This window comes from Dysidea avara, chromosome 11 (assembly GCF_963678975.1).
Source record: "Dysidea avara chromosome 11, odDysAvar1.4, whole genome shotgun sequence".
Classification (NCBI taxonomy): domain Eukaryota; kingdom Metazoa; phylum Porifera; class Demospongiae; order Dictyoceratida; family Dysideidae; genus Dysidea; species Dysidea avara.
Genome location: NC_089282.1, coordinates 20,433,050 through 20,457,743, shown reverse-complemented (window position 1 = coordinate 20,457,743; position 24,694 = coordinate 20,433,050). Strand labels below are relative to the sequence as shown.

Genomic DNA, 24,694 nt, shown 5'->3' with positions numbered 1-24,694 from the left:
GGTCACTTAGACAAGGGGGTCACTTAAACAAAGGGGTCACTTAAACAAGGGGGTCACTTGAACAAGGAGGTCACTTGAACAAGGGGGTCACTTGAACAAGGAGGATCATCACCTGAAGTACAATTTGATCTCTATCCCATATATAATTAGCAATAGAACTAAAACAAAATAAATAAGGATTATATTTGCATTTCAGGTGATGATGATTCTTCCTCTCGTTTAAGCACTTTTTGTTGGTTCTTACTAGCTTATAAAATTCATAAGTTTCCTTACAAATAAGTACCATGCAGTTCATATGATGATAGAATTGCTGAATAATGGCAACATTTGCTGCTACTCACAATACAGCTATGTTCATCACCTAACAATGTTAGTGGTCTACACAGTATATGAGTGGTAAAGCTAAACTAAAGCCCACAATGATTTCTTTTATGTGAGCATATATAAGAAATCACCAATACAAAGCTTGGAAATGATAGTCACTTAGTAGCTATGATCAGTCATCTGTAATTTTTGGAAAGGTCTGATCTATTAAGGACCTTGAAGACCACTTCATTATAGTGACCATAGCTAAGGTGTACTTCATGACCTCATTAATAAGACCACCTCACTATTGAGGCCATATTTTTGGTCCCACAAGTGTCCTTATAAAACAGTGTATGTTATATATTAGAGGTGCACTGATACGACGTTTTAGCCGATATTCCAATAACCAAATACAATCTGATATGGTAACACAGACATTTTCTGTAATAATTTGCGCTCTAAATTCAGTTATAAGGTGACAGTGTGGGGCTGTAATCAGCAACCAACATTACGCAAACAGGCATTGCTAGGATATTATTAGAGCATGAGTACCCACGGATAGATGTTTATATCTGCTGCTTGTATGCACATGTTACCAATCCGATATGCAAAACAAGGCCAATATAGCCAATCTGATTGTTGGTGTGCTCTAGTATATATGAATATTTCGATGCTCTTACATTTTAAGTCTCACTGTAATGCATTCACTTATTTATACAGGTACAATCCGAGAGTGTTGTGATCTGTCTCAAATGTGGTTCAGAGAGTTCTTTTTAGAGCTCACCATGGGGGAAAGGATACAGTTTCCTATAGAGATGTCACTTCCTTGGATACTAACAGATCACATCTTAGAGAACAAGGAGGCTTACATCATGGAGTAAGTGTTCCGTTTAGTTCTAACGTACAACTATGTAGATCAAATTCAGAATTATCAAATGGTTGTATGTAGATAAAGTGTATATTGAACTCTTGCATGTATGTATTTGGTCCCAGCTTTAACATGATAAAAAGTGTATTCCATAACAGTAATATAGAACGGATATTACCTAAGCATGTAGTTGAAAGCGGTATGTTACAACAGCAGCACTAAAACGATATGGTTTAGAAAGATGCTTGCCTTTTGAGACCAAGATATGCTTGTGGGTGAAGTACATCAGAGAATTAGCATTACATAATGAGTAATATAGATCAGTTTCCATTTTCACAATCTAATGTCCCAATTGCAGCCATGTGATGTAGGGTACATGTATAATGACAAATCTATGTAACAGAGCTCAATATCATCCTATCATCTTTTTCTCACTCAAAAGCCACTAGATTTACAATGGTCTGACATGACCTATCAAAATAGCTTTAAATAGCATTGTGTAATGTGTATGTTAACTGTTTATTGTCACGTACCAATGGCCGACCATGTTACATGTTGGTCTATCACTGTGACAAATATGTTACTGTGTAATACAGTGTAGTAATGACATCACATGTTTTTACACTCAGGTATATCCTATACCCCATGGATCTGTACAGCGATAGTGCTCACTATGCACTACATCACTTCAAACAACAATTTCTTTATGATGAAATCGAAGCAGAAGTCAATCTTTGCTTTGATCAGCTTGTCTACAAACTAAGCGAGCACATATTTGCCTATTTCAAACAGAAAGCAGCGAGGTATGTCTAGAGTTTGATTTAAGAAAGATAAAAGATATGTTGCTCTTTTTTAAATGTAGTGTTATACTGGACAAGAGATTCAGGTCAGAATTTCCGTCAACAAATTTTCCACATCCTCCTCCAAACCGCTATGAGACTTTGTTGAAGCAACAGCACGTTCAGGTACTGTGTGTGTGTAGTAGTGTGTGTGTAGTGTGTGTGTTGTGTTACTATGCTGGAAACATTCTAATAAAATGCACACTATTAATTGTATTATATCTCAGTAATGAATCTGTTCATCTTTATGACCACAAAGAAAGAGAATTTACATAATCTACTACTTACAAGTAAGAGGGAAAATTAGTAATTTTAAGTTGGGTTAGAGATCAGAGAAATGAAAAGTAGGAAAACAAGGAGGTCGGCTACACCTGAAGATATACTAGTGGACATTTAATCCCTAATTCAATCTATACCCATGATTGAATTAGGGACTTGAGTATATCTACAGGTAGCTATAGGTGGCTTTTTGTTTCACTACTTTTTTCTTGATCCCTATTCCAACTTAAAATTCCTAATTTTACCTTCTACTAGTTTGCTTACTTTTTCAATAACATAGCATGACAAGTGAACCCCACAGAGTTCAATATAACGGTCAGTCACTGGTCAATATCCAGACATATGCATCACATGACCACTGATAATTGAATTCCATCGATCAATAATGGCTGCTCAAAACATGCCAAAACAGGGATGGATTTAGAAGATAAGGTGTAGCAAAAGAAGCACCATATTACTTACAGAGTGTAAGTAACAAAAGAAGTACAGCATGACTTATCAGAAGCTTACCTGGCTTTGGTATAAGGCAGAGAACGATTGATCTACTGTAGAAGTTGTTTGGTGTAAAATGTGTCGTTGATGCAAAATCGGAACATTTCTTGATAGTTCTAAACCAGTAACGTGGTTGATCATGTGATAAGTTGTCAACATTCTGCAGCCACGAATTACTTCAAGATCGACCAAGCTATGGACAGTGATCAGCCACTGGTGTCTGTCGTAACCATACTGATGAAGTTAGATTCCTTGTTGTGTGAGCATCTTGAGTGTATGTTTGATTTGTGTTTCACTATGGCCAAAGAAGGAAATCCATTTTCAAAGTATACAGCTTTGTAACAACTTGAAAACAAGCGTGGATTGGCCTGGGCACTTCTTATAACAACGATGTTTCTTGTAAGAGCTTCACCCATTGTATCGCTAAATCACACAATCTTGTCATATTGATTTTTTGAAGAAAGAGGTCAGTTATTTTAGCTTTCTTATGGACGATACCACTGATATAGCAAGTGTTGAAGATGGGATGGGACATCAGTAAACATTACACAGCATTCAAGTATCAAAGCTAATCTATGTCACTGCGTACCATGGATTTATTAGAACTGATGTTTCGCACATCGTTTAGAACTTGTGTCAAAGGTGAGCCCATTGTTTAGATCATACTGTGGTATGCCAAAAGGCACTTGTTGGGCTGAAGCAACGTCTAACAATGAAAAAAATCATGCTTGTAGCTTTGTTATCGAGTTATGATTATTTGAAGGCATCAGTCAGGCAGGCAGTTAGTCAGTAGCTAAATACAACATTAAAAAAAATTCTGTATCAACTTATTGGAAGCATTTTTGGCCACAAAGGTATTGTCAGGCTGGTTTTGGGGTGATGCTTTTGGCCAGGGAAGTCCAAATCTTTAATTACAAATCTTGTTGAATGGTTTGGGTAGTTGTAAAAGGCGGATATGGTCGCAGATATGGACACGGATATTTTTAAAATGCACATTTACATTTAAACAGTTATTTTCATACCTAACGTTGTTTTTATAGCAGCATTCGTTTCCAGACCTGGGAATCGATCTTGTCATAGCGCTTATCCATTTATAAGTGTATGTGCAAAGGATAGACTAGCACTCTAAAGACCATACAGTGTTGTACACGTGCTCTAGAAATCTAATTCAGTGTCATAGAGATTAAGCTGGCATGTCCCAACCTAATCTCGTAGGCCAGGTCCTTGAAACCCTGGTATATGCGCCTGTGCCTGCACCTTGTACTAAAAGGCATAAGATTGTGGATTTGACCTGCCGTAGGCCTAGTTGCATGGGGCATATAAGCTAATCTCTACAATTATATAACTCTGTATTAGACTTTAGAACATGTGTACAACACTATATGGTCTTTGGCATTCTGTGGAGTGTTAGTCTAGTCCTTCGCACGTGCACTTATAAATGGAAAAGCGCTATGACAGGATCGACTATGCCCGGATCTGGATGCAAATACTGCTGTAAAAACAATGCTAGGTATGAAAAATAACATAAAGTGCTTTTTGAAAATGTCCATGTCCGCATCAACTACTGAATGGTCTTGTACACATGATGTTGTATATTCAAGGCCCTTTAGATCAGACCTTTCCAAAAATTAGAAAATACATGGAAACCTTACATAAAAGAATAAATACTCAGTGTTGCCAGATGATTTGCTCCAAATGTTCATGTGAAAAAATAAATTTGTTCATAAAAGTTCATAAATCCATAGTCACTTTCCGAAAACTAGCCTACACATTATAAATAGGTGGATCTCTGGGTTAGTAGGGCAATGAAGAGCACAAAAAAAAAAAAAAGGTTACCACCTAAAATTGCCAAAAGTTCATAAAAAGTTCACAGATTACTCCAGGTTCATAAAAAAGTTCATAGATTATTTCAGGTTCACAAACAAGACAAAAAGTTCATAAATCTATGAACTTTATTCACAGCATGGCAACACTGTAAATACTTGGCAAAGGTTTGGTATTTTGTTATATAGACTCACTTACAAGAATCGATTGTGGGTTTTAGTTTATTCCATACTTCACTATTGTTGTTGGTATTGTAGTATATGCAGGTATGGCCCTCCAATGTTGCCAAAATTTTTATTATATTCCCCAGGAAGTGTTCTTGACACGCTTCTTGATAAGCTTGTCCAGTCAAAATGGAATTTAGTTGGCCAAGTATTGGAACTGGTTAGAAAATGGCCGACTGCTAACTTGTAGTACTGATTTGGGCTCACGTTTCACTGAGCTTACTATGGTTGCTTTATAATTTGCTATGTGCATTATCAAAAATTGCAAAAGAAAAAAATTTTTCACAGAATTACAGTAAGTGTCATGTCAAATAGCATGTTAAAATGAAGTCATAAACTTCTCTTGAAAGGATGCTCTGAATTAATTGTCATTCTCAGCAGCTGTTGCTAGTAGCAAGAGTTTGGTAGCATGTCCTCATTATCAAGGTGTCCTTTTAGTAAGGTGTCCTGATTTTTCATGGGTCTAAATGTGTGTGCATTAATACAAATGGAACCATGGACAAGTGTCCTGATTACAGGTTTTTGTAATTGGAATTCATCACCTTTGTAATTGACGTTGTCCCATAAGAGAAGAAACTCAATGCATGATAAACTGTGAACCAACTCATCCCTTGTACAATGATGGTTTCACTGACAGTATTTTGCTACCCACAGTATCTCCGTCACAAAATTATCAGAAACAGTACCCCTGAGTTTCTGAGGATTTCAATATTGAAGCCCCACAAGCTACAGTAATGAATTATGAAGTAGTTGTGTTTAGCAACAAGTGGCGGCTCCCACAATTACTCTTCATTTGTCAAATGCTCCCCACTCACCCACCACCACCCCTGTGTGTGTTGTCTTGATAATGAGTGGGGCTGGGTTGTGTTGACGTGAATATCTGTTAATTTGCTGGTGTAATATTATTTTTCCCTTCGATATTTCATTACATCTTGAGTAGTTAGCACATTTTTGTACTCAACATGTTCCACGCAAACTGACTTTATCCTCCGGTGTTTATAATAAATGTGGTGTCTTATAGTGGTGTGCCATATAGGATATTTTCTTATCACGATTATTGCACACAATACATCACGATATACAACTCATCACTCAGCTTGTGTTTTTACACTGATGACACTTGTGGTACTATTTTACTAGAAGTACAGTATAAGATGGTACATGACTAGCATACAACATTGCAAGCTCTTTTATCAAAAAAAAGAGTACAGTGTTCCTTAAGCTAGCACACTTTTCAGTATACACACGACCATAATCTGTGCTTAGTGAAAGCGCTAGCTCTTCTATGCTACGTGTCTTAAAACATTTTTCTATGTGTGTTGATAGCTTTTCTGGTATACGTGTCAGCTTTTGATGACATATGCACCTTGTTACATGACATCATATTACACAATACTATTGCATCATTTCACATCATCATAGTATATACGTTGAGTAGTTCCTAATATGTTATATGGAATTACACCTTATAACCATTGACAATTACTTAGCTACCATCAACAGTAATCATTAGCGGACTGATTAATAAATACAATTAATGAGTGGACAAGCTAGAGGAGATCTCTCTGTTTACATGTTTGCAAAATGTACTACTAGATCTTTATGAAAGTAACTGTTGTGGGTCCTTTGGCACGTGCCTAGACTGCATGTTGCAGGGGATCAAGTCACCACTGGGTCTGGGATTTTTTCTGCATTCTTCAATGTTTCAGTTACATGTTTCTGACTCCCTGTATTCACAGGCTTTAGCCTTCTCACAGGTCCCTAGTAGGATAGAAGAAAATAAACTGTAGAAATACAGGAACTGGACACCACATAATCCAGACACTAACCAAAGTATCCTAGTACATAAACTGACCTGTAAATCAGGACACCTTGATAATCATGACCCTATTGATTGGTTGTAACTGAAAAGGTGTCCATAGTACACTGGTTCACTGTAATGGATCCCGCTTTTACGTACTTATGTACAAGAAACAGGAGTACAGTAAAGGCCCTGTAATTTCAGGGTGTGCTTTCCGAGGGATTGACTGGGATTCAGCATATACCGAATGTGATGAAGTTAACCATGTGGTGTGTGTTGTGTGCTCTGCTTGAAATTCCCACTTGTGATATTGTATTTGTATGGCATAAGCTTTGGGGGCCTAGGGAACTGCCACTCAGATGCACGCACACATGAGAGTCATGCATGCACACGCATGGCGCGCACTACATACATGCATATACACACTCATATGCGCGCATCATGACGCACTAAACTTTATTAGTATCGTCTACAATTAGGCGAGCACTTCAGGCTTTGCAGTAGTACTACTCTGCAGTATTGCTAAAAAATAACTTTCATTCAGTATTTTAAAACCAAGCAATGCCCACAGGTAGCCACAGGCCTGGTTTCCTGAAACTATTTTGTAAAATGTGTGTTCGTATATTTGTTTGTCTTTCCACACCCACGTGAGCAAATATTTTATGCTAAAAGTAGCCTGTAACGAAGGCCTGTATTGAACTTTAAGACAGGTAAGCTTTTCTTTAAAGTGGTTTATCCATGCCAGTTTGGATTACAGGTGTAATGAATTTCTGAAATGTCTTTTTTTTTTTCAATGGCCACTTGAGTGTTTAAACTACTGAAAAACATTGTAGCTAGCATCATAGGCTACCAGAAGTAGTAATTTACTTTAAATTGAAGAAAGGCATGTCACTTATAAATCTGCGTGTACAAAAATGAAGAGGATTTGTCTAGAGAGCTTGCATTCAGATCCATGGGTCTGGCTTTCTACACTTTACCTGTATTGCAGCAGATCATCCAATTCCTTGTTGACTTGTAATACCTCGCTTGATCCATGTGAACTAAGCACGTTGGAGAACATGGTTCTATATGATAATTGTCATGGTCGTGATATTGTCAGTGTTGTGATACTAGTAAACTTCTGTAATCTACAGGAGGCCATTTTGAGATGAGTAGACGTCTGTTTCATAGTTACCCCTTGTTGAATAACTCTGCAAGTAGTTGTCATAATATAGTTCAAACCTTTCTTTTTTTAAATACTAGTAAAGCTCTGCACATTTAGTCACGATATATCGAACCACAATTTAGCCACAATTTAGCCACAATTTTATATAAGAAGCCTGACAAACAGAATCAGTGATACTCATTGTTAAAGAGTTACTGGTGTAGAAAAGCCACATCTTAAGTATTTTTATTCCTGGATAAGAAATTTATACTGTAATCCTATAATCCACTGGTTTAATGCAGCCACCTGCTTAGCAAATTTTGACCCATAAATATTTGGCTTAAAGAAGAATTAGACCGTATGTATACTTAGTATTGATAATTCTGAGGTGTCAAAGTTGAACTTTCCATCAGTCATGAAATAATTTAGTGATATAGTACAATATTGTTGTAGTCACCAATGTATGGTTTCTACACTGAACCTACCTGTATACTGCAGTCATAATATTATCTCTGTGATAATCTGAAGGCACTGTGCTTTGAACTCGGTGATAATACAGAGCCTTAATTGGTCTATGTCATGAACAGAAGTGTAGAATAATGAGTCACTAAATAATAGAGCATCCTAACTGTAGAGCCTATAGTTTAATTTAAACTTAAATGTTAGAACTCAAATACTTTTTTTTTGCTTATTCTTACTTGCCATTATTTCTCTTCCAGCTTCTTGGACGCTCCATCAACCTCAATCATCTACTCAGCCAGCGTCTGGGAGCCAGCATGTTGAAGGCAATTGATGTTGGTATTCAGAAGTTCGAAGGTGGAGACATTTGCTCAATCATAGAGCTGGATATCTTGCTAGAGATAAACCGACTTGCACACAAGATGTTGTCAGAATATGTGGCTCTTGATCCATTTGTGTCAATGTTACGAGAAGTGGACCATGGTGTGAGTGCTCCTCATGGACGTATCACATTGCACGTGTTCTGGGAGCTTCATTATGACTTCTTACCAAACTTTAGCTATAATTCAACCACTGACAGGTATGTGCGTGTGCATGTATGTGTGTGTTTGCGTTTGCATACCTGGCTTAATGCCTGCTTATTCCCAGTTGTTGTTTCCTTGAACAAGAAACGTTACCCACATTGCTCCAGTCTACCTATTTGTTTAATGGTGACCTGGTGCTGTAACATCAATGGGGTACCTGGTGTAAACTGGGGAAGTAAATGCCCAACTGTCTAAATAGGTGAAGGTCCAGGTGGGACTTTAGGCATCCACACCTTCTGTGAGAGACGGTACAGCCTCCTGCGGGTTACTAGTCCTTCCCCAGTAGGATATTGTTATGTTGTCTCTTAGCACCTGAGTAACACACAAATATCCCAGTGCTGGTTCACGCACGGTAGCCAAAATCATGCGTGTTGTGTGTGTGTGTGTTGTGTGTGTGTGTGCAGTGGTATGCATATGTGCCTGCCAAGTCAGTTAACCATATAATTATTCCATACAAAACTCTTAAGAGCACATCCAATAGTAATACACACACTGGTTTGTCTTAACTCACAGAATGCAACCACTTTATGGCTACATGTTCCTTAACAACAGTGTTGGATACAAGCCAAACTGTGGCTCTGTTTATGTAGTGATCCACTTATGAAAATTTGTTAAACATTATCATATACTCGAGGCTAGCAACCCTCTAAGAACTTGTATCCAAGATGTTGTCTGGTTACCAGGACTAAGAGGTATCTTAATTATTCAAATGACATTTCTATTGGTGTAATTAGTGCAGTCATTCAGTAATTCCTTGAAATGGCTGTAAAAGTGTCAGGCGTACAAATTGAATACAAATTCTGGCCAATTAAATTGCAATTACACTTTGTTTCAGCTGTTGAGGAAGTTTAGTATGGCTGTACAGGGTGTGGCTGTCAGCTATACTGTGTTGTAAGGGTGATAATTCCCTTATTAATGTGTAGTATTGCTGTTGTGTTGTCCTCTGCAGGTTTGTTAAGTCTAAATATTCCTTTGCTGAGACTGCAGAAAGAGAGAATCCTCCCAAAGGACCTGGAATAAACATGTTATTATATGGAACTAAGGTGTGTGTGTGTAGTGTAGTGTGTGTGTGTGTGTGTGTGTGTGTGTGTGTGCGTGTGTGTGTGGGTGCGTGCGTGCGTGCGTGCGTGTGTGTAATGTGTGTGTAGTATAGTGTAGTGTATGGTATGTGTGTGTGTGTATATGTGTAGTGTCACGTACTGTATTTGTATTTGTTCCCTATCTCTCTGTATGTTATGCACTACTCCATTGTTTCTTATTATCATTCTAGGCACTCAGAGAGGCTTATAGTTCTATTGTCAAGCTTTTTGAGAACTTTGTTGGGCCGGAACACTTTGCCGCCATAACTCGCTTGCTCGGTTACCAGGGTATTGCCATGGTATTGGAACAACTTCTGAACATCATGGAAGGAACTGTAAGTGACTTGAAATTCTTAACAATTGTGTCTGCTTCCTTATTTGGTAGCAGTTTGTAAAGATGTATTGTTTTGCTTTATTAAAACTGATTAAGTATATTAATTGAAAGGAAATTACAAGGGGCTGTTTCTTTTAGTTAATGATGTCATAAATGTAAACCACATTCTTACATCATTACCACACTATTACATCATAGGCTTGTCCTGTTACATCACTGAACTATTGCATCACACCAGTCATGCTGAAATGTGACAGAGGTCATGGCACTTGGCACTTTGTGAAAAATTATATGGCTTTTAAAAAAGTTTTTTTTTTTATTAAAGTTTTTTTTTTTTTTAAATTTATGGTGGGAGCATTGGCAGGATATGTAGTAGCTGTTATGGAATTCCATAACACTTCCTACGTCAGAGGTGTATTCTCCTTGTAGGTGAAGAATAATATCATCCCTTATGTACAAGCTTTGATGGATGGCCTTCCTCCAAAATGTAAGCTACCCAGATATGAGTACGGAACAAAGGGTAAGTCACTGTACAAGTACACACACATTTTACACCCCTGAAGAGTATAAGTACACCTTGATAATTGGGACACTTATCCATGGTCCCATTTGTATTAGTGTATACACATTTAGACCCCTGAAATCAGGACACCTCCCTAGTAAGGACACGTTGATAATTGAGACACTTGTCCATGGTGAAAAGCAGTTTCAAGCAAACTACACTGAATATATTTAACAAACCAGAGTTGTCATGTGGCACTTATAATTGTCTACTAAGTGATATGCTATTATACTCAGTCTCAACTCTTGTAACCATGTCATGTGCAGCTGGAGTATCAACACATCAATGAATCTGCCTCTGTTTTCATCCAGCTGACAAAACTAGGTTACTTTAACATAATAATCCTTCTCAGTGCATGATGAATCCTTCTTTCTACAATTTGATTTACTCTATTAATTAGCCTGTTAATTCTTTAATATCTGGGTGTTAGCTTCTGAGTGTTCATGAGTGAGTGTGCATGAGTGAGTGTTCATGAGTGAGTGTGCATGAGTGAGTGTTCATGAGTGAGTGTGCATGAGTGTTGTCAATATTCATTCAGTCAGTATAAGTGTACATTCATATGTACAAACTTTGAATGCTCTGTTCTAAGAGTGTCGTTATTGCGAATTGCCTCATTTCTGGGAGAACTCAGGCTTGCTTGCCTGGTTAAAAGTCCTAGATTTTAAACTTTAGCCTAAAGCTTTAATGTCAGAAGCTTTTCTGACTGATCCCATCCTCCATCCTCCATCCCTCACTGTTTTCTTGTAGTCCTGATTTTTTTTGTTTTTTTTTTAGGAGTGTTCGAGTTCTACTATGCTCAGTTGACACCTGTCATACAGTATCGGGACCTTCGTACTGAGGTGTTCCAGAGTTTCAAGGAAATTGGGAATACGATTCTATTTTGTTTGCTGCTGGAAAAAGCACTGGTAAGATTAATTTTTTTTAATTTGCTAGTTTATATTATATTTCTGTCAGCCATTATAGAAGCCAATTGTGGTATATTTAATTTAAATTTTAAGTGTGGGATATTTGTTTACAACATACTCTTAGGCTAATTGTCTATATGGACAGGTACTTACTCAGTGGTCACCTGTTTTCAAAGACCACATTTTAAGTGTGTTCAAAATCAACAAATATATGCTACGATGTACTTCATTACCTCAGGATTACTGGAATATATATCTAACTTATACTAACAAGCCATTTAGCTAAGAGTGAAAAACATGATCATTGCGTAGTGTTGTCGGTTATAATATTTGAAAAAATAGGCAAATTAATGTGCCCACATCCTGTTTTCGCAACCCCAGACACATATCATGGACTCCTGTGATAATTAGTTGCCATATATAAAGTTGGAACTGTTTGGGTATCTACAATATCCGAGCTACATATAAAGCAGAGTAGATATTGTCATACAGTGTCAAAATAGAATACATGTGATTGGACCCTACAGCTACTTTAGGGTTTAAAAAGTGTCATATTTTCACATAGCACTGACAAGCTTAAGTCATCCGAGTACTTAGTAACTCCACCCTTAAAATGTGTAAACAAAAAAAGTCCATTAGTCCAGTCCATGTCCCAAACATAGGTTTTTTGGTTCCAGATTTATATCACTGTTGTATCTGGTACGTGCAACAACTTCATATAAAAAGGAAGACCTTTTTTATTTGTTGACTATCAGGAAGGATATGAAAACATTCTATTCCATAAAGGTGATATCAAACTGGAACTGTCTTTATCTGTTTCAGCTATTCAAGGAAGTCCATTCCATGTGAGAGTATAGTTGCTAGGAAACACAGTAACATCCTTAACCACTTATCATCCAATTGTTTCATGCATACTAGAGCCAGTGTATTTGGTTGCCTAGGAAATATGAAATATTTCTACAGCATGTTAGCATGCCAGCTACTAGACTATTTGCTCTGAGGGTATTAAGCCATATTGTGGATAAATTTTGTTAGTATTCTTTTAGTGATGCTTACTTTGCCTGAAAACAAAAACCAGCTGTCTGTCTCATGTAAACAGTATTGTTTTACATACTTCCTCTTTCTGACGCACTTGTATATATTTCTTGTTTTGTGGTAGAAAATGAAAAATTAAACTTTGAATTTAGTTTAGAAAGAAACCCATTATGGTTTTTGTGAATCCTTTTACTGTCATCCAGTGGTTTATTAACATACAACCAGAGTCCTGCACATCTGTGTCACAGGGAGGGGCGAGTTCATGCATGACTCAACTACAATACAATTAGTTGCCTGCCTAGAACACTTTGACATCAGTTCTCTCCCACACACGCTAATGTCAATCCTAATGCAAATCCACTCCTTTTTGATCACCTAGCAACGTCTGTTTCAGGCTATGAGTATGTTTGAATGTTTACAGTATTTTGTTGGCTGTAATTGTAAATGATTCTATCAAGTCATTGTTTCCTGTAGTATACAAGGAAATTGTTTACATAATTCTTAACCTGACCTCAACTGTTCTTTTTAACAGGCACAAGAAGAAGTGATGGATTTACTGCAGGCTGCTCCATTCCAAGGAGTCTATCCACGTCCTTTTGTCAAGGGTTAGTAACTCCATTATACTTTGTGTAGTTTCTTTTTATTGAAGTTCCTGTAATTTATTGTGTAACAGTAAACTAAAAGTTTAACGGCTTCACTTCTTGCTTGGTGTAATGATTTAATCCTTAAGGTTTGAAGTGATTTTAAAATAGTTTTAGTGCACCTGTTAATCGATAGCTTAGATCATAATTAACATCATTGTATGGAGGCCTTATGAGTACTGATCAATATTGTTTGTGTACTGCTACAGAAAACCAAAGTGCTGAGATGGTACTGCAGGAAATGGAACGTCAATATGCTAATATTCACCTGGTGTCTCTTGTTGAGAAGCATGGAACAAAACAAGTATGTGTGTGTGCGTGCGTGCGTGCGTGCGTGTGTGTATATGTGCAAGTGTACGTGCATGCCTGTACATCACCATGTGTCCATGCATGTAACAGTGTACACAATTAGTGTGTTGGTCAGTATGTCACTTTGTGCTCTTATGTAAGGGTATTACATAATGTGGTATAAGCCTTTGCTCTTGTTAATTAAGTTACAGCCCTTTTTAAGGATTGCTTTCCCAAACTACCTGTAATTATAGAGATGCTATTCATGCTCAAATGTTGATTTGTATTGTTTCATTTCTATTGTAGCAAGCCTCAAATGCCAAGGACTGCAATTTACTCACAAAGGAGCGACTGTGTCGTGGCTTGTCAATGTTTGAAGTTGTTATGAGACGAATCAAGAGCTTCCTCAGTGACCCTATTCTATCCGGGAAGGTGCCATTGAATGGAGTAATGAACATTGATGAGTGCAATGAATTTCATCGCCTCTGGAGTGCCATCCAATTCGTTTACTGTATGCCATTAAAAAAAGGAGAACTAACACCAGAGTAAGTTTCTTGTGTGGTGCTTACCTAACTGTGTTTATTTCATGACATTTTGTATGCTAATCAACACCTGAAATTAAAGCCTAGAGCTCTTTTGGTTTACATAGTGGAGTAATCATTTGATGGGTTGATGGCACTGGTTGGTTTTATTTTGGCACCTTTGTCTGCGGCAGCGTTTATATTGGCCATTACATTTACATTGTTAAGAGCTCACCGACAATTATTGCAACTTAATGAATCAGATAATGGGATGATGTGTAAGGCTTTTGACCACATCAGAGCAAATATTGTCTTGTTTTAGTCATGGCACTAACATGGTAATCCGTTTAGGGAGTGCTTTGGCGAGGGATTGCAGTGGGCTGGCTGTACACTGGTGATGCTACTTGGACAGCAGAAGAAATTTGAAGCATTGGATTTTTGCTATCATCTCTCACGCGTTCATGAAGTTGATTCGCAAGATGGGGACGTCCATGGAATGGTAAATACTCTCTTTATCTTGATTACCGATCAATTTCTCTCTCCTTTTAGTCTGGCAAGAAGCTTGTGGAAAGGATACGCCTGTTCAAGGACTTGAATGATCAGATTTTCAGCATTCTCACAAAGCACCTGTCTTCGAGCGACATTATTGCCACTCAAATCAGGGAGTTTCCTCCTCCAATGCCCCAGTCAATTAGCACAACAATTTAACTAGATGTTATATAACTTGTGGTTATATATATTTAGGAAATAAACTATATTTTTATTCTTTGTTGAAACTACACAATAATATGCATACCTGCTTAACAGAAAAAAAATGCAATTGAATAATTATGTACACTAGAAATAGACAGAAATAATATAATAAAACAAAAATATTTACAAGTGCATAATACTGAAATATATACACATATACAAAACAAATAAAATGGTGTGTGGGGTGGGTCTATAAGGGTGCACCAAAAAGATCACCTCGGCCTTCGAATGATAATAAAGGATCTACCATGGCATTGTTATACATAGGTTGTCCCATTTCGCTATTTAACATTGTGTTTGTGTGTGGTTGCTGTTGATAGCTGGCTTGTACCATTGCATGTGAGACAGGCATGTGTTGAAAGCTGTGGCGCTTTGCTACAACAACTTGAGGTGGCAAATAAGATTGGCTTCGTTTCTGGCCAGCCATACTGTACTGGTGATGTGCATCAGCTGCCATGACTGAGTTATAACCACCATCCAAGAGAACATCCTGTTGCTGTTGTTGCCAGTGTCCCTGGTGAACTGCCGTGGGTATCTGGGGGGGTAAACTATGTCTCCGTTGCTGTTGTTGGTAAAAATGTTGACTGTCAATTCCACTGAATGCTACGGAGTTACTCCTGTTCACAGTATGAGGATCTACAGCTGCTCCAACGTATGGGCCAGCACTGGGCATTGGTGCATAAACTTGTGGCTGATTTCTTGACAAGGAGATGGTGACAGGGTGTTGTTGATGCATTAGACTTGGTTGTCCCATAGTTTGTACTGACTGAGTATTCGCATGCATCATGTGCATCTGGTGATTCATAGCCGCCATGGTGCTGGGGTGTACCACAATGTTTGGTGACTGTTGTTGATGCATGGTCATGGCTGTGCTACGGTAAGTGTCACGACTCACAATGGTAACATTCGGAGATGCAGACTTGAAAACGTCATACTGCTGCTGTGTTTGCTGTTGCTGTACTTTCCCTCTCATTTTATTCTGTTGCTGCTGCTGCTGAATCTGATGAGCTGCTATCAGCTGTTGTTGTTGCTGCTGTTGTTGTTGTTGCTGCTGCTGCTGCTGTTTAGCTGCCAACAATTGTTGCTGTTGCTGCTGCCAATTTTTTTCTGCTATTACTGTACCTGCAGCCATTGGTGTAGGTGGTTGAGTAACCTGAGTTCCATTAGGGTTTGGAGGCTGGTTAATATTTACTGCCATTTGTTGTTGCTGTTGCAAGTACTTGTCCTTCGTGCTCGCCAGCTGTTGGGCAGCTCTTTTTAATGCCGACCCATTGGTGCCGGGATAAGGAGGCGGGGAAGAACCGGTTCCATTACCAGTAAGGTCATCATTGCTTGATGATGATTGCAAACGCAGATCCGTCAGTTGATTAAAGGAGCTGCCTGAATTATGTCGGCTAGGATTCGCTGCTCCTTCTTCCCTTTTGATGATAAGATCCATAACTTTACTAAATTCTGTCATTCCTCTTTCAACATCATTTTCATGTGCTAATGATAAATCATCATTCCTGTTGCTGCTAGTATGTAGTGATTGTGGTTGCTGTTGAGGGAGTAATGATTTGGGTTCGGCAGGCTTTTTCATTGGTAAAGGATCAGGTTGGGTGTCTGCATCTACGCTAGGTAACAATGTGATTGCTGTGCTCTCAATAAAATCTTTAGCATTGAGGTTTAGTTCATCATCAGGGTTACCCGATAGTCCAACGAAAGACATATTACTCAAACTACCTTTTCTGCTTGAGTTGGAAGTGTTTTTCACCTCACTATAAGGAGAAGTTCCATTAGAATCACACACTCCCATACTTTGGTGTATATGCTGTTGGTGGGAAGATAAATCCAGCGGTGACGATTTACTAACAGTGTCCGTGGGTTTGTGTACACAACTAGAAGATGCCCCCCCTTCTTCCTGTTTAACAACTCCGGATAAAGGAGAGATATTTCTGTTAATTGTTACTGACAAAGATGACTGAATGCTTGAATCAATTTCAGCACACAATTCTTGCTTGTGTTCAGAGGAAAAGGTTTCCTGGAATAGACATTAACAGTGGCTAAAATACATCAACAACCACAGCTATACCACACCACAAATGCAGAAGATTTAAGATAGGTGTTTATGGACATGGGACATGATAGAACTGAAGTAAGGAATGTACTTGCAAGCCATAAACGTATTGTGTTGTGAGCAAAACCTCATAACTTAGGCCAGCAATCCTCTTACCACAAGAGGTTGAGTTAAAGCCAATGAATATGGCTTTAGCTTGAGGTAACGATTTTTAATTTACCTATTCTGGCAGCATGCAAGCAGTTGTGTCCAGACGTGCAGATGTGCAACACGTTTTCAAACTAAACATAAAAATCTTTACCAACTTTGTAAAACACCAGTGCCAAATTCTGTAAAGCATGTAAGCTTTAACAGTTTTGCGCACTAGCCAAAATTGGAAGGCGCCGATTAGATGCGGTAGATTAACAAAGCTACACACATCAACAAATGAGGTATCGTTAATAAGCGGCGACATCCAATTCTCTTTGATGGCGGAAATTCAAACAGACACAGAAGATACAGTACCAACATCACATGCAGTTTTGTGTACAGTGTTTATACCTTGTTAGATTCTGGTAGAGTTACTTGTTGGCTTTTTGAGTGATCGTTGCTTGCTTGCTGTTGCTCCGGTTTAACAGTAGACGCTTTCGGTTTCGACGGCTTTTCTTGGGATAAAGTTATGGCGTCTTTCTTCGTAGACTCTTTAAATTTCTCTAACAGTGCCTTAGACCTTTGCTCCTCTGCCAATCTTCTGTACGCTATAGTGTCTTGATACTTAGTACTACAATTACGATGATGTTGGCAAAATAGCATCAATCTTCTTTCAACGTCCACCTCGTCGTGAAAATTACTCATAAAGCTAGCATCTAGCCTGTTGTTAGGGTCCTTATCTATTCTGGTTGTTGTCGGCATTTCTCCTTTTTATAAAACCAGGAAGATCCTTTAAATAATCCGTATATTAAGGGGAAAAAGTCTTCACATATCCCTTATGTAATGGTTTAAATTTGTAGAGTAGTTTCCGGAGCTTATTGGATGCGCGCTATTCTAAATAACGCGTTTTGTCATGGCTGAGGGTATGGAAGTGGACTTGGGTGAAGGACCTGGGCCTTCCTCCTCTGGTGGGAAAACCAAAAAACGATTTGAAGTGAAAAAGGTTATCAAAATACGTACCTAGTGTCAGCGTGTTTACACTGTTCTTAATCTTCCCTCTCCAGTGGAATGCTGTGGCGCTATGGGCGTGGGGTAAGCCATAAATTATTTCCCATTTAAATGTACATCATATTTACCCCTCAGACATAGTCGTGGACAATTGTGCCATTTGCCGTAACCACATCATGGATTTGTGTAAGTTGACATGTATACGTTTGAAAAGCTGCCATAAATATACGTTGGTGTCACATTGAAGTGGCCACTTAACATTTTGAATGTAGTAGTTAATGGGTGATCTACAAGTAGCTCCAGAAATGCATTACAAGCACTAGTACTTTCATTATGTCTGACTAGTGTCACGTGGTCCTACTTTCTCTGTATAGCGTTTATTGATCTGAGCATCTACTGTTGGAGTCTATAGCATTGAGTAGGCTTCAAGTAACAGACGGTTATCACATATGCCTTCTAACACTGCTTTTGAGCAATAGAACGAGTAGTCGATTAAAAAAAGACCAGACCCTATACAGTTTATATTTTCTATCAATCACCAGCACTAATACACATTTGTCTATAGGCTAGTATGATTTGAGTGCTATGCATGCTTAGTAAATACTATGGAATAGGCTTTGGTTGTAAACTCATTTATCTCACTGCAATAGTGTATGGGGAAATACTTTATATGTTAAGCCATTAATTATAATGTGGCCAACTGCCTTCAAGTTTTCCTGTTAACCTCCTGTGGTCTAGTAAAAACTGACATCACTCTTAGGCTTATTATTTGTAATGCTTCCTTTCCCCATGTGTGCTACAAGTATGGTAAAAACAGAATGCAATTAGTACTTTGTCTTAACCAAGAAAACTGTTTCAAAAACTGTAGAGGGAAGCTGTGTAGCCATAGTGTAAACAAAATCAGTCCTTTGTTTTAAAAATGGATTTAAATTGCTATAGAAAATAAGAGTATAGTAAAGATAGTGCGCCTTTCAAATTAACCTACTAAGCTAGTTAAGTTTTCTGTGATGGAGGTGATTAAATTGCTGTTTTGTTGTCATATATGGACCATGGTTTATAGTTGGTAGCTTGGCCCTAACTTATCCTAATTTTGTACACCCACCTATTAACCTTTAGACTTCAGTGGTTGTACTTACTTGTATGTTTAAAGAAATTTCAATTTAATCTATGATGCGTTTTTAAGTGTGAGTGTTAAGACTGGGTCCAGGCATCATGTCATATATATATCATCAAGATTGAGATACCAAGACACTGCATTTGAATGGGAATGCAGAATAAAGCACTTTACTTGGAATAGGAGTTTCCGATGATGCTATTAGCATGCTGTGAAGTCAAGTTAGTACCAGACTAGAGATGGAATGATGGACAAATTGTGTTGACTGAAATCACCTTGGTTAAGATTGCCATTAAAACAGGTTCACTGTTTATATCATAGAGTTCTCTGTTTATATAGTAAGTGTCTCAACCATAGTGTGATCTAATATTGGTTGGTTAGTACTACTTCTAAGAAAACGATTCTGTTATAAAGCAATTAAATGTGCATAGATATGGGCTATGTCACTGGACGCTCTGTTATATTTTTCTTCTGATGAAACCGGCTATATGAGTTACTGGAATATACATTGAGGTATTGGATGCTTATAGTTATTGGATTTGCTTGCTAACAATTCTGTGCAGTGCTGGTATGTAACAATGAATACCAAGGAAGGTGGGTACCCCAAGTGCGATGATAGGTACTGTCATAATAAAGGTACAAAAAGCCTCAAAACAACCGCTAAGTATTAGAAGATATGACTTTGTACCTTTTACCATTGAAATGAGTTGTGGATCCCAAACATGCTTATTATAAAACTAGAATGTCATGTCCACCTTTATTAGATTTACAGTGCACAGCTATTCATTGTGTATGTGTTGGTGCATGTATGTTCATTGTGTAGGCATTGAATGTCAAGCCAACCAAGCATCAGTGACCAGTGAAGAGTGCACAGTAGCTTGGGGTGTCTGTAATCATGCCTTTCACTTCCACTGCATATCACGATGGCTGAAGACCAGGCAGGTGTGTCCACTTGACAACCGAGAGTGGGAATTCCACAAGTAAGATATGCATTCATGTATGCGAAATGTAACTACTTTGTTACGCACATTTGAGTTACTACATGTGGTTTCAAAGATTCGTATAGTCGTTTGGGAGAAACATAGAGACCTGGAACTTTCAGTATTTACCGCTACTCTGGAGCTCTGAAACTTTCAGGTCTGTATGTCCTCCCAGTAACATTAATGGATGTTAAAAGGTAAGATATGCAGTGTCGTGTTTTTGTGTATATGTATCTCAAGTACCATGGTAATTAGAGCTTGTTGACTTAATAGCTAATATTTCAGTGTTAAAACCAATGCTGGGATTGTAAATAACTGTGTGCTGTGAACATTCCGCCATCTGATTATCACTGGGCAACATCAAACTATTGATAATTCACCACATAAATGGGTATTCAATTAGCACTCTTTTCATTGTCAATCCATAAAATGGAAGCTGCCAAAAATTGAATGACCAAAGTTGATACCTGTAATTCCTCTGACAAGCTTTGTCAGTAGCAAAAGGATCTCATTACACAAGGCATGTTATCATTAGCTTGGTATATAGGCGTTGAAAAACAAGGACCAGTAAAACTTGTATCTTACCTTGATAGCTCCCTGACCACCAAACTTGTTCAAGTTACAAATTGGTATATCAAGTTTTAGCCCTGGCTATCCGGACATGCTTGGAGTAGCTATGATTTCAAAGTTCCAAGTTTTGTGTATCTTCTATATGGTTTCTGCTTGAAGCTGTACATTAGTTCCTGGTAAGCTTTCGAAGAAACTGTTACCTTTCTAGAATTAGCATGCATAACATTCAGTGAAATTGTGCCAGTTCTGTATAAGCTACCAGCAGGCAGGTTGTGGTAGTTTGATTTTCATTTTCACGAAATTTATATTTATTGGTTAGACATAATTTATTACCATCATCCCTTGTGGTAAATTTGAAGCTGGCTTGTTAACCTATGAATCCAATTGGTGGTTGATGATGGTAACTTTGGATAGTTATCAGATGACCATTGAATTGTAGGAGTGTACACCACACAGATCCCTTACAGTCTAGCATACACACAGAACCAGCCAGCTGGTGGACAAATGTGAATAGTGGGCAATTGTAGCACACTAACTAGACCATAAACAGCCCACATAAACAGACCCAACAGTTTTCAACCTCCTTTCTTTCTTTCTAAGAATTTACATGATAAAACTGTAAGCAACACCAAAACATGATGATTTATAATAACAGAACCCATTAGAGCCAAGGTATATACAACTACAACATTGTTTACTCAACTATACTTGTAGCTTGGTATGTTTTCTGGTTTAGCTCATGCACAACAATGAGAACATCACGACCTTTTCTTCTTCTTTACTACAGGTATGGACATTAAGAGGCAAGAAGAATCCATGCACTGTTAACTAATAATGATTTGAACCGACTGTATTTATCTGTAATATGTATACATGTCTTCCACTTGAATCAATTTAATAATGTTTGTTAATTTCATACCACAATGCTACACACATTGAGATAATCTCTTTCCTTACTTGAAAGGAAATGGCATGATGATGTCTATCTGAAATCAAAGAGAACTAACTGAACATCAAATGAAGAAATGCATATACTTCACAGTATAATATAAGTGTTGCAGCTTGCCTTGCACATATGCATTCAACTTGGTGTGTGCTAAACTTTTCAGTTTCAAGTAATTAATCACTAAAGCAGAATGTGACAACTACTTTCCTTATGGGAAAAAGGAAATCCGATTAGATCATGGATAGCACCCTCCCCCACAGATTATACCCTATCTGATTTAATAATTGCTCCAGACACATTGATGTCCTGTCTGAAATCAAGCCAGCTCATATATAGAGGACAACTCTGTAAGAGGCTTGCACTTTGGGGCCAAGTATTTGTGTCACTTGACAGTAAAGACCATTTCCTCATTTACCAGTAAATATGAAACCAGAACTTGTCACCAAACGGTTTGCTATAATGCCACGCTTGCTAAAAAGGTTTTGCATGCTATATACTTCATGTTTATGTCACCACACCAGAAAAAAGTACATAAAATTTGAGCTCAAGATGTCCTATATATGGTTTTGTTAAGTGGTCAACTATAACATTACTAGGGTGGTATCTCATTTGCTTTAGTAACCTCCATAAATGGTTACTACTTGCTGTAGTCACAATTTTTAAGTGATACCTAACAAATTCAGCACACACAATTGCCATGGTAGCTGCATGCATGCTAATTGCTTTTACTGTTGACATGCAGAGATGAAGTCATTATATTGTCTGTATCTTAATTAAATTCATTTAATAACTTCCTTGCCATGGAAAGGAAAGAAGCAGTCCTTTCTAGTGTCTATGAATATATTGCAACAAGTTACCATTGTAGTTAGCATGTGGTGCAATAACTGGTGTGTACACAGAACTGGTAACTTCACAAAAAAAAAACTTTGTTCCTGCAAACTTGTATATATATAGCTGTCAGACCATGGTGTGAAATTTCCTCCTTTTGATCCCTACCTCAGTAAGCAGTTCGCTTCTTAACATAATAAACCTTAATATACACCCTAGTGAATTATTAATGTCATTATAGCCATCAATAGCACTTGAAGTTGTTTACAAACTTTCCCTCCCCCAAGGATAGTTGGGACAACTTTATTATGGACTATAAGAGCTAGAGCGTTTCATTGCACATAACAACACACAAAGCATTATAACACATGAAGTCAGATCTTTCCTTTACAGTAATACTAATATCATGCATATTGGTTTCTTCAAGGAGATTGCCATATAAGGTTGTGTCCATGGAAAAAGGTCAAGTGTGTGTAAAGTATATGACATTGAAATTTTCATTATAGTTAACATGTTGCTTAGTAACATATTTCTTTAAAAGGTGGCTATCAAATTAGCTACTAAAGATAGTACAAAATTAAACTGCTGGATTCCTTTGTTAATTAATCACTACAAGGATGAAATGTTATATGTTCTCAGCAGATGAAAGTCTTCATTACTTCCTAAATTGGAACTCTTCTACTCATGCCATTATTCAGCACAATTTATGCTAGCTACTATTTATACATACAGCCATAAACCAAACAGCAGGATTATACAAGTCAGTGCACCCAATTTATATTCATGGTTTGGTAGTATTTAAAAGCAGTTGTCCATGACTATATATGGTATGGATTTCCTAATCCTTCAGCCATAATACAAAGTATAGGAGTGAGATACCACAAAATATTAGTTTCAGGTCATGCACATGTGATTTTGTTGTTGTGTAGGAATGGTTGAAATTAATTTTAGTGTGTTGACGTTGATGGTTTTGGAACATAACTTGATGCCTACCATTAAATGTGACCGGATTTGCAAAAAGGGGTCTTCCACACACATCCAATTCTATGAACTTGAAAGACCATAACATGGTGTTAAAGAAAGATACAAAGCTGAAACCTTTTCCATCCATTAACCTATGTTGGTGCTCACTACTGACCAAATTTCAAGTCAATAGCTTTATACTATCTCAAGTTATGGATTGTCAAAGTTCACAAACTGGATGTGTGTGGAAGACCCCTTTTCGCAAATCCGGTCACAAATACAGATGTTTGCAGGATGTTTGCAACAAAACTGTAAAGCAACAACTGAAAAAAAAGGCTACTTTATGATGTGCAGAATGTGTCACCACAACTCTGATAGGTCATGTTCTGGTGACTTTCAAAGATTCTGCAATTCTCTGTAGCTACTTGGTACAGATCTGAGGTAAAATTTAATAATTATTTACTCTGTGACCAACATTTAATATTAATTCATTTAACAGGATGTAACACTCTCATGCATTTATGGTGCTGGGTTATGTGTGACATTTGGTGTTGATGATGCCAGCAGACATATTAGTGAATAAAGAAAATAATATTTAACTCAGATGATATCATCAATTCGTTGTTTGTTGCTTTGATTTTGAAATTCAGGCAGCTACATAGATCCACCAAATACTTGTTGCTCCAGTTTCTACTATATGATGAATCTGTTAGTATCTACAATGCCAAACTTTACTTGGAGACATCTCACAAAGCTAAACTTAATTAATACAGTAGATTTAAGGTCACCCAGGCTTCTTGAAATTGGTATGTATGTAAAGTTACACAAGAACACACTGATAGGCTTTTCATTATTCAAACTACCGGATATATACAGCTGGCATTTACTGTACAATACAGACAGAATCCCACCTCTGCTAGTTTCCTTTAGTTGGTCTGTTTCTTGGAAACAACTGCAAACAATGTAGCCATGTAATTTCTGAGCAGGTGAGATCAGTATAGGTGTGTAGCAAACTGATTGTAATGGCTTCTGGCACATCTCTTCACTAACAGAGTAACTATAACACTATTGGGAGAACAAAAACAAACAAAATACACCTAGCAGCAGTGTCCTCTTTAGTATCGCAGACACTACCTTATAAGATAAGACAGGCTGTTTTAGG

At 37.7% G+C, this 24,694-nt stretch overlaps 3 protein-coding genes across 3 annotated transcripts in view; 2 read left to right on the top strand and 1 right to left on the bottom strand.

The window, feature by feature from the left end:
* Positions 1 to 15,029, top strand: part of LOC136238487 (cytoplasmic FMR1-interacting protein 2-like) — a 52,555-nt gene extending 37,526 nt beyond the window's left edge. The window contains exons 14-26 of the mRNA XM_066029017.1: positions 1,027 to 1,183; positions 1,804 to 1,977; positions 2,037 to 2,139; positions 8,497 to 8,816; positions 9,770 to 9,863; positions 10,091 to 10,234; positions 10,663 to 10,753; positions 11,570 to 11,700; positions 13,268 to 13,340; positions 13,586 to 13,680; positions 13,971 to 14,209; positions 14,537 to 14,684; positions 14,735 to 15,029. Of these exons, the coding sequence (XP_065885089.1) occupies positions 1,027 to 1,183; positions 1,804 to 1,977; positions 2,037 to 2,139; positions 8,497 to 8,816; positions 9,770 to 9,863; positions 10,091 to 10,234; positions 10,663 to 10,753; positions 11,570 to 11,700; positions 13,268 to 13,340; positions 13,586 to 13,680; positions 13,971 to 14,209; positions 14,537 to 14,684; positions 14,735 to 14,893 (1,928 nt within the window). The 3' untranslated portion in view covers positions 14,894 to 15,029. The remainder of the gene's footprint in view (positions 1 to 1,026; positions 1,184 to 1,803; positions 1,978 to 2,036; positions 2,140 to 8,496; positions 8,817 to 9,769; positions 9,864 to 10,090; positions 10,235 to 10,662; positions 10,754 to 11,569; positions 11,701 to 13,267; positions 13,341 to 13,585; positions 13,681 to 13,970; positions 14,210 to 14,536; positions 14,685 to 14,734) is intronic.
* On the bottom strand, positions 14,925 to 17,952 carry LOC136238489 (myb-like protein I). The gene is made up of 2 exons (XM_066029021.1): positions 17,535 to 17,952; positions 14,925 to 16,958 (listed from the first exon to the last, which is right to left on the bottom strand). The coding sequence occupies exons 1-2, from the start codon at positions 17,883 to 17,885 to the stop codon at positions 15,129 to 15,131; spliced, it is 2,181 nt and encodes a 726-aa protein (XP_065885093.1). The 5' UTR covers positions 17,886 to 17,952; the 3' UTR covers positions 14,925 to 15,128.
* A 31-nt stretch (positions 17,953 to 17,983) lies between these two features.
* LOC136238494 (RING-box protein 1) lies at positions 17,984 to 21,711 on the top strand. Its single transcript, XM_066029026.1, has 5 exons — positions 17,984 to 18,126; positions 18,188 to 18,215; positions 18,267 to 18,317; positions 20,069 to 20,225; positions 21,583 to 21,711. The coding sequence occupies exons 1-5, from the start codon at positions 18,037 to 18,039 to the stop codon at positions 21,593 to 21,595; spliced, it is 339 nt and encodes a 112-aa protein (XP_065885098.1). The 5' UTR covers positions 17,984 to 18,036; the 3' UTR covers positions 21,596 to 21,711.
* The last annotated feature ends 2,983 nt before the right edge of the window (positions 21,712 to 24,694 follow it).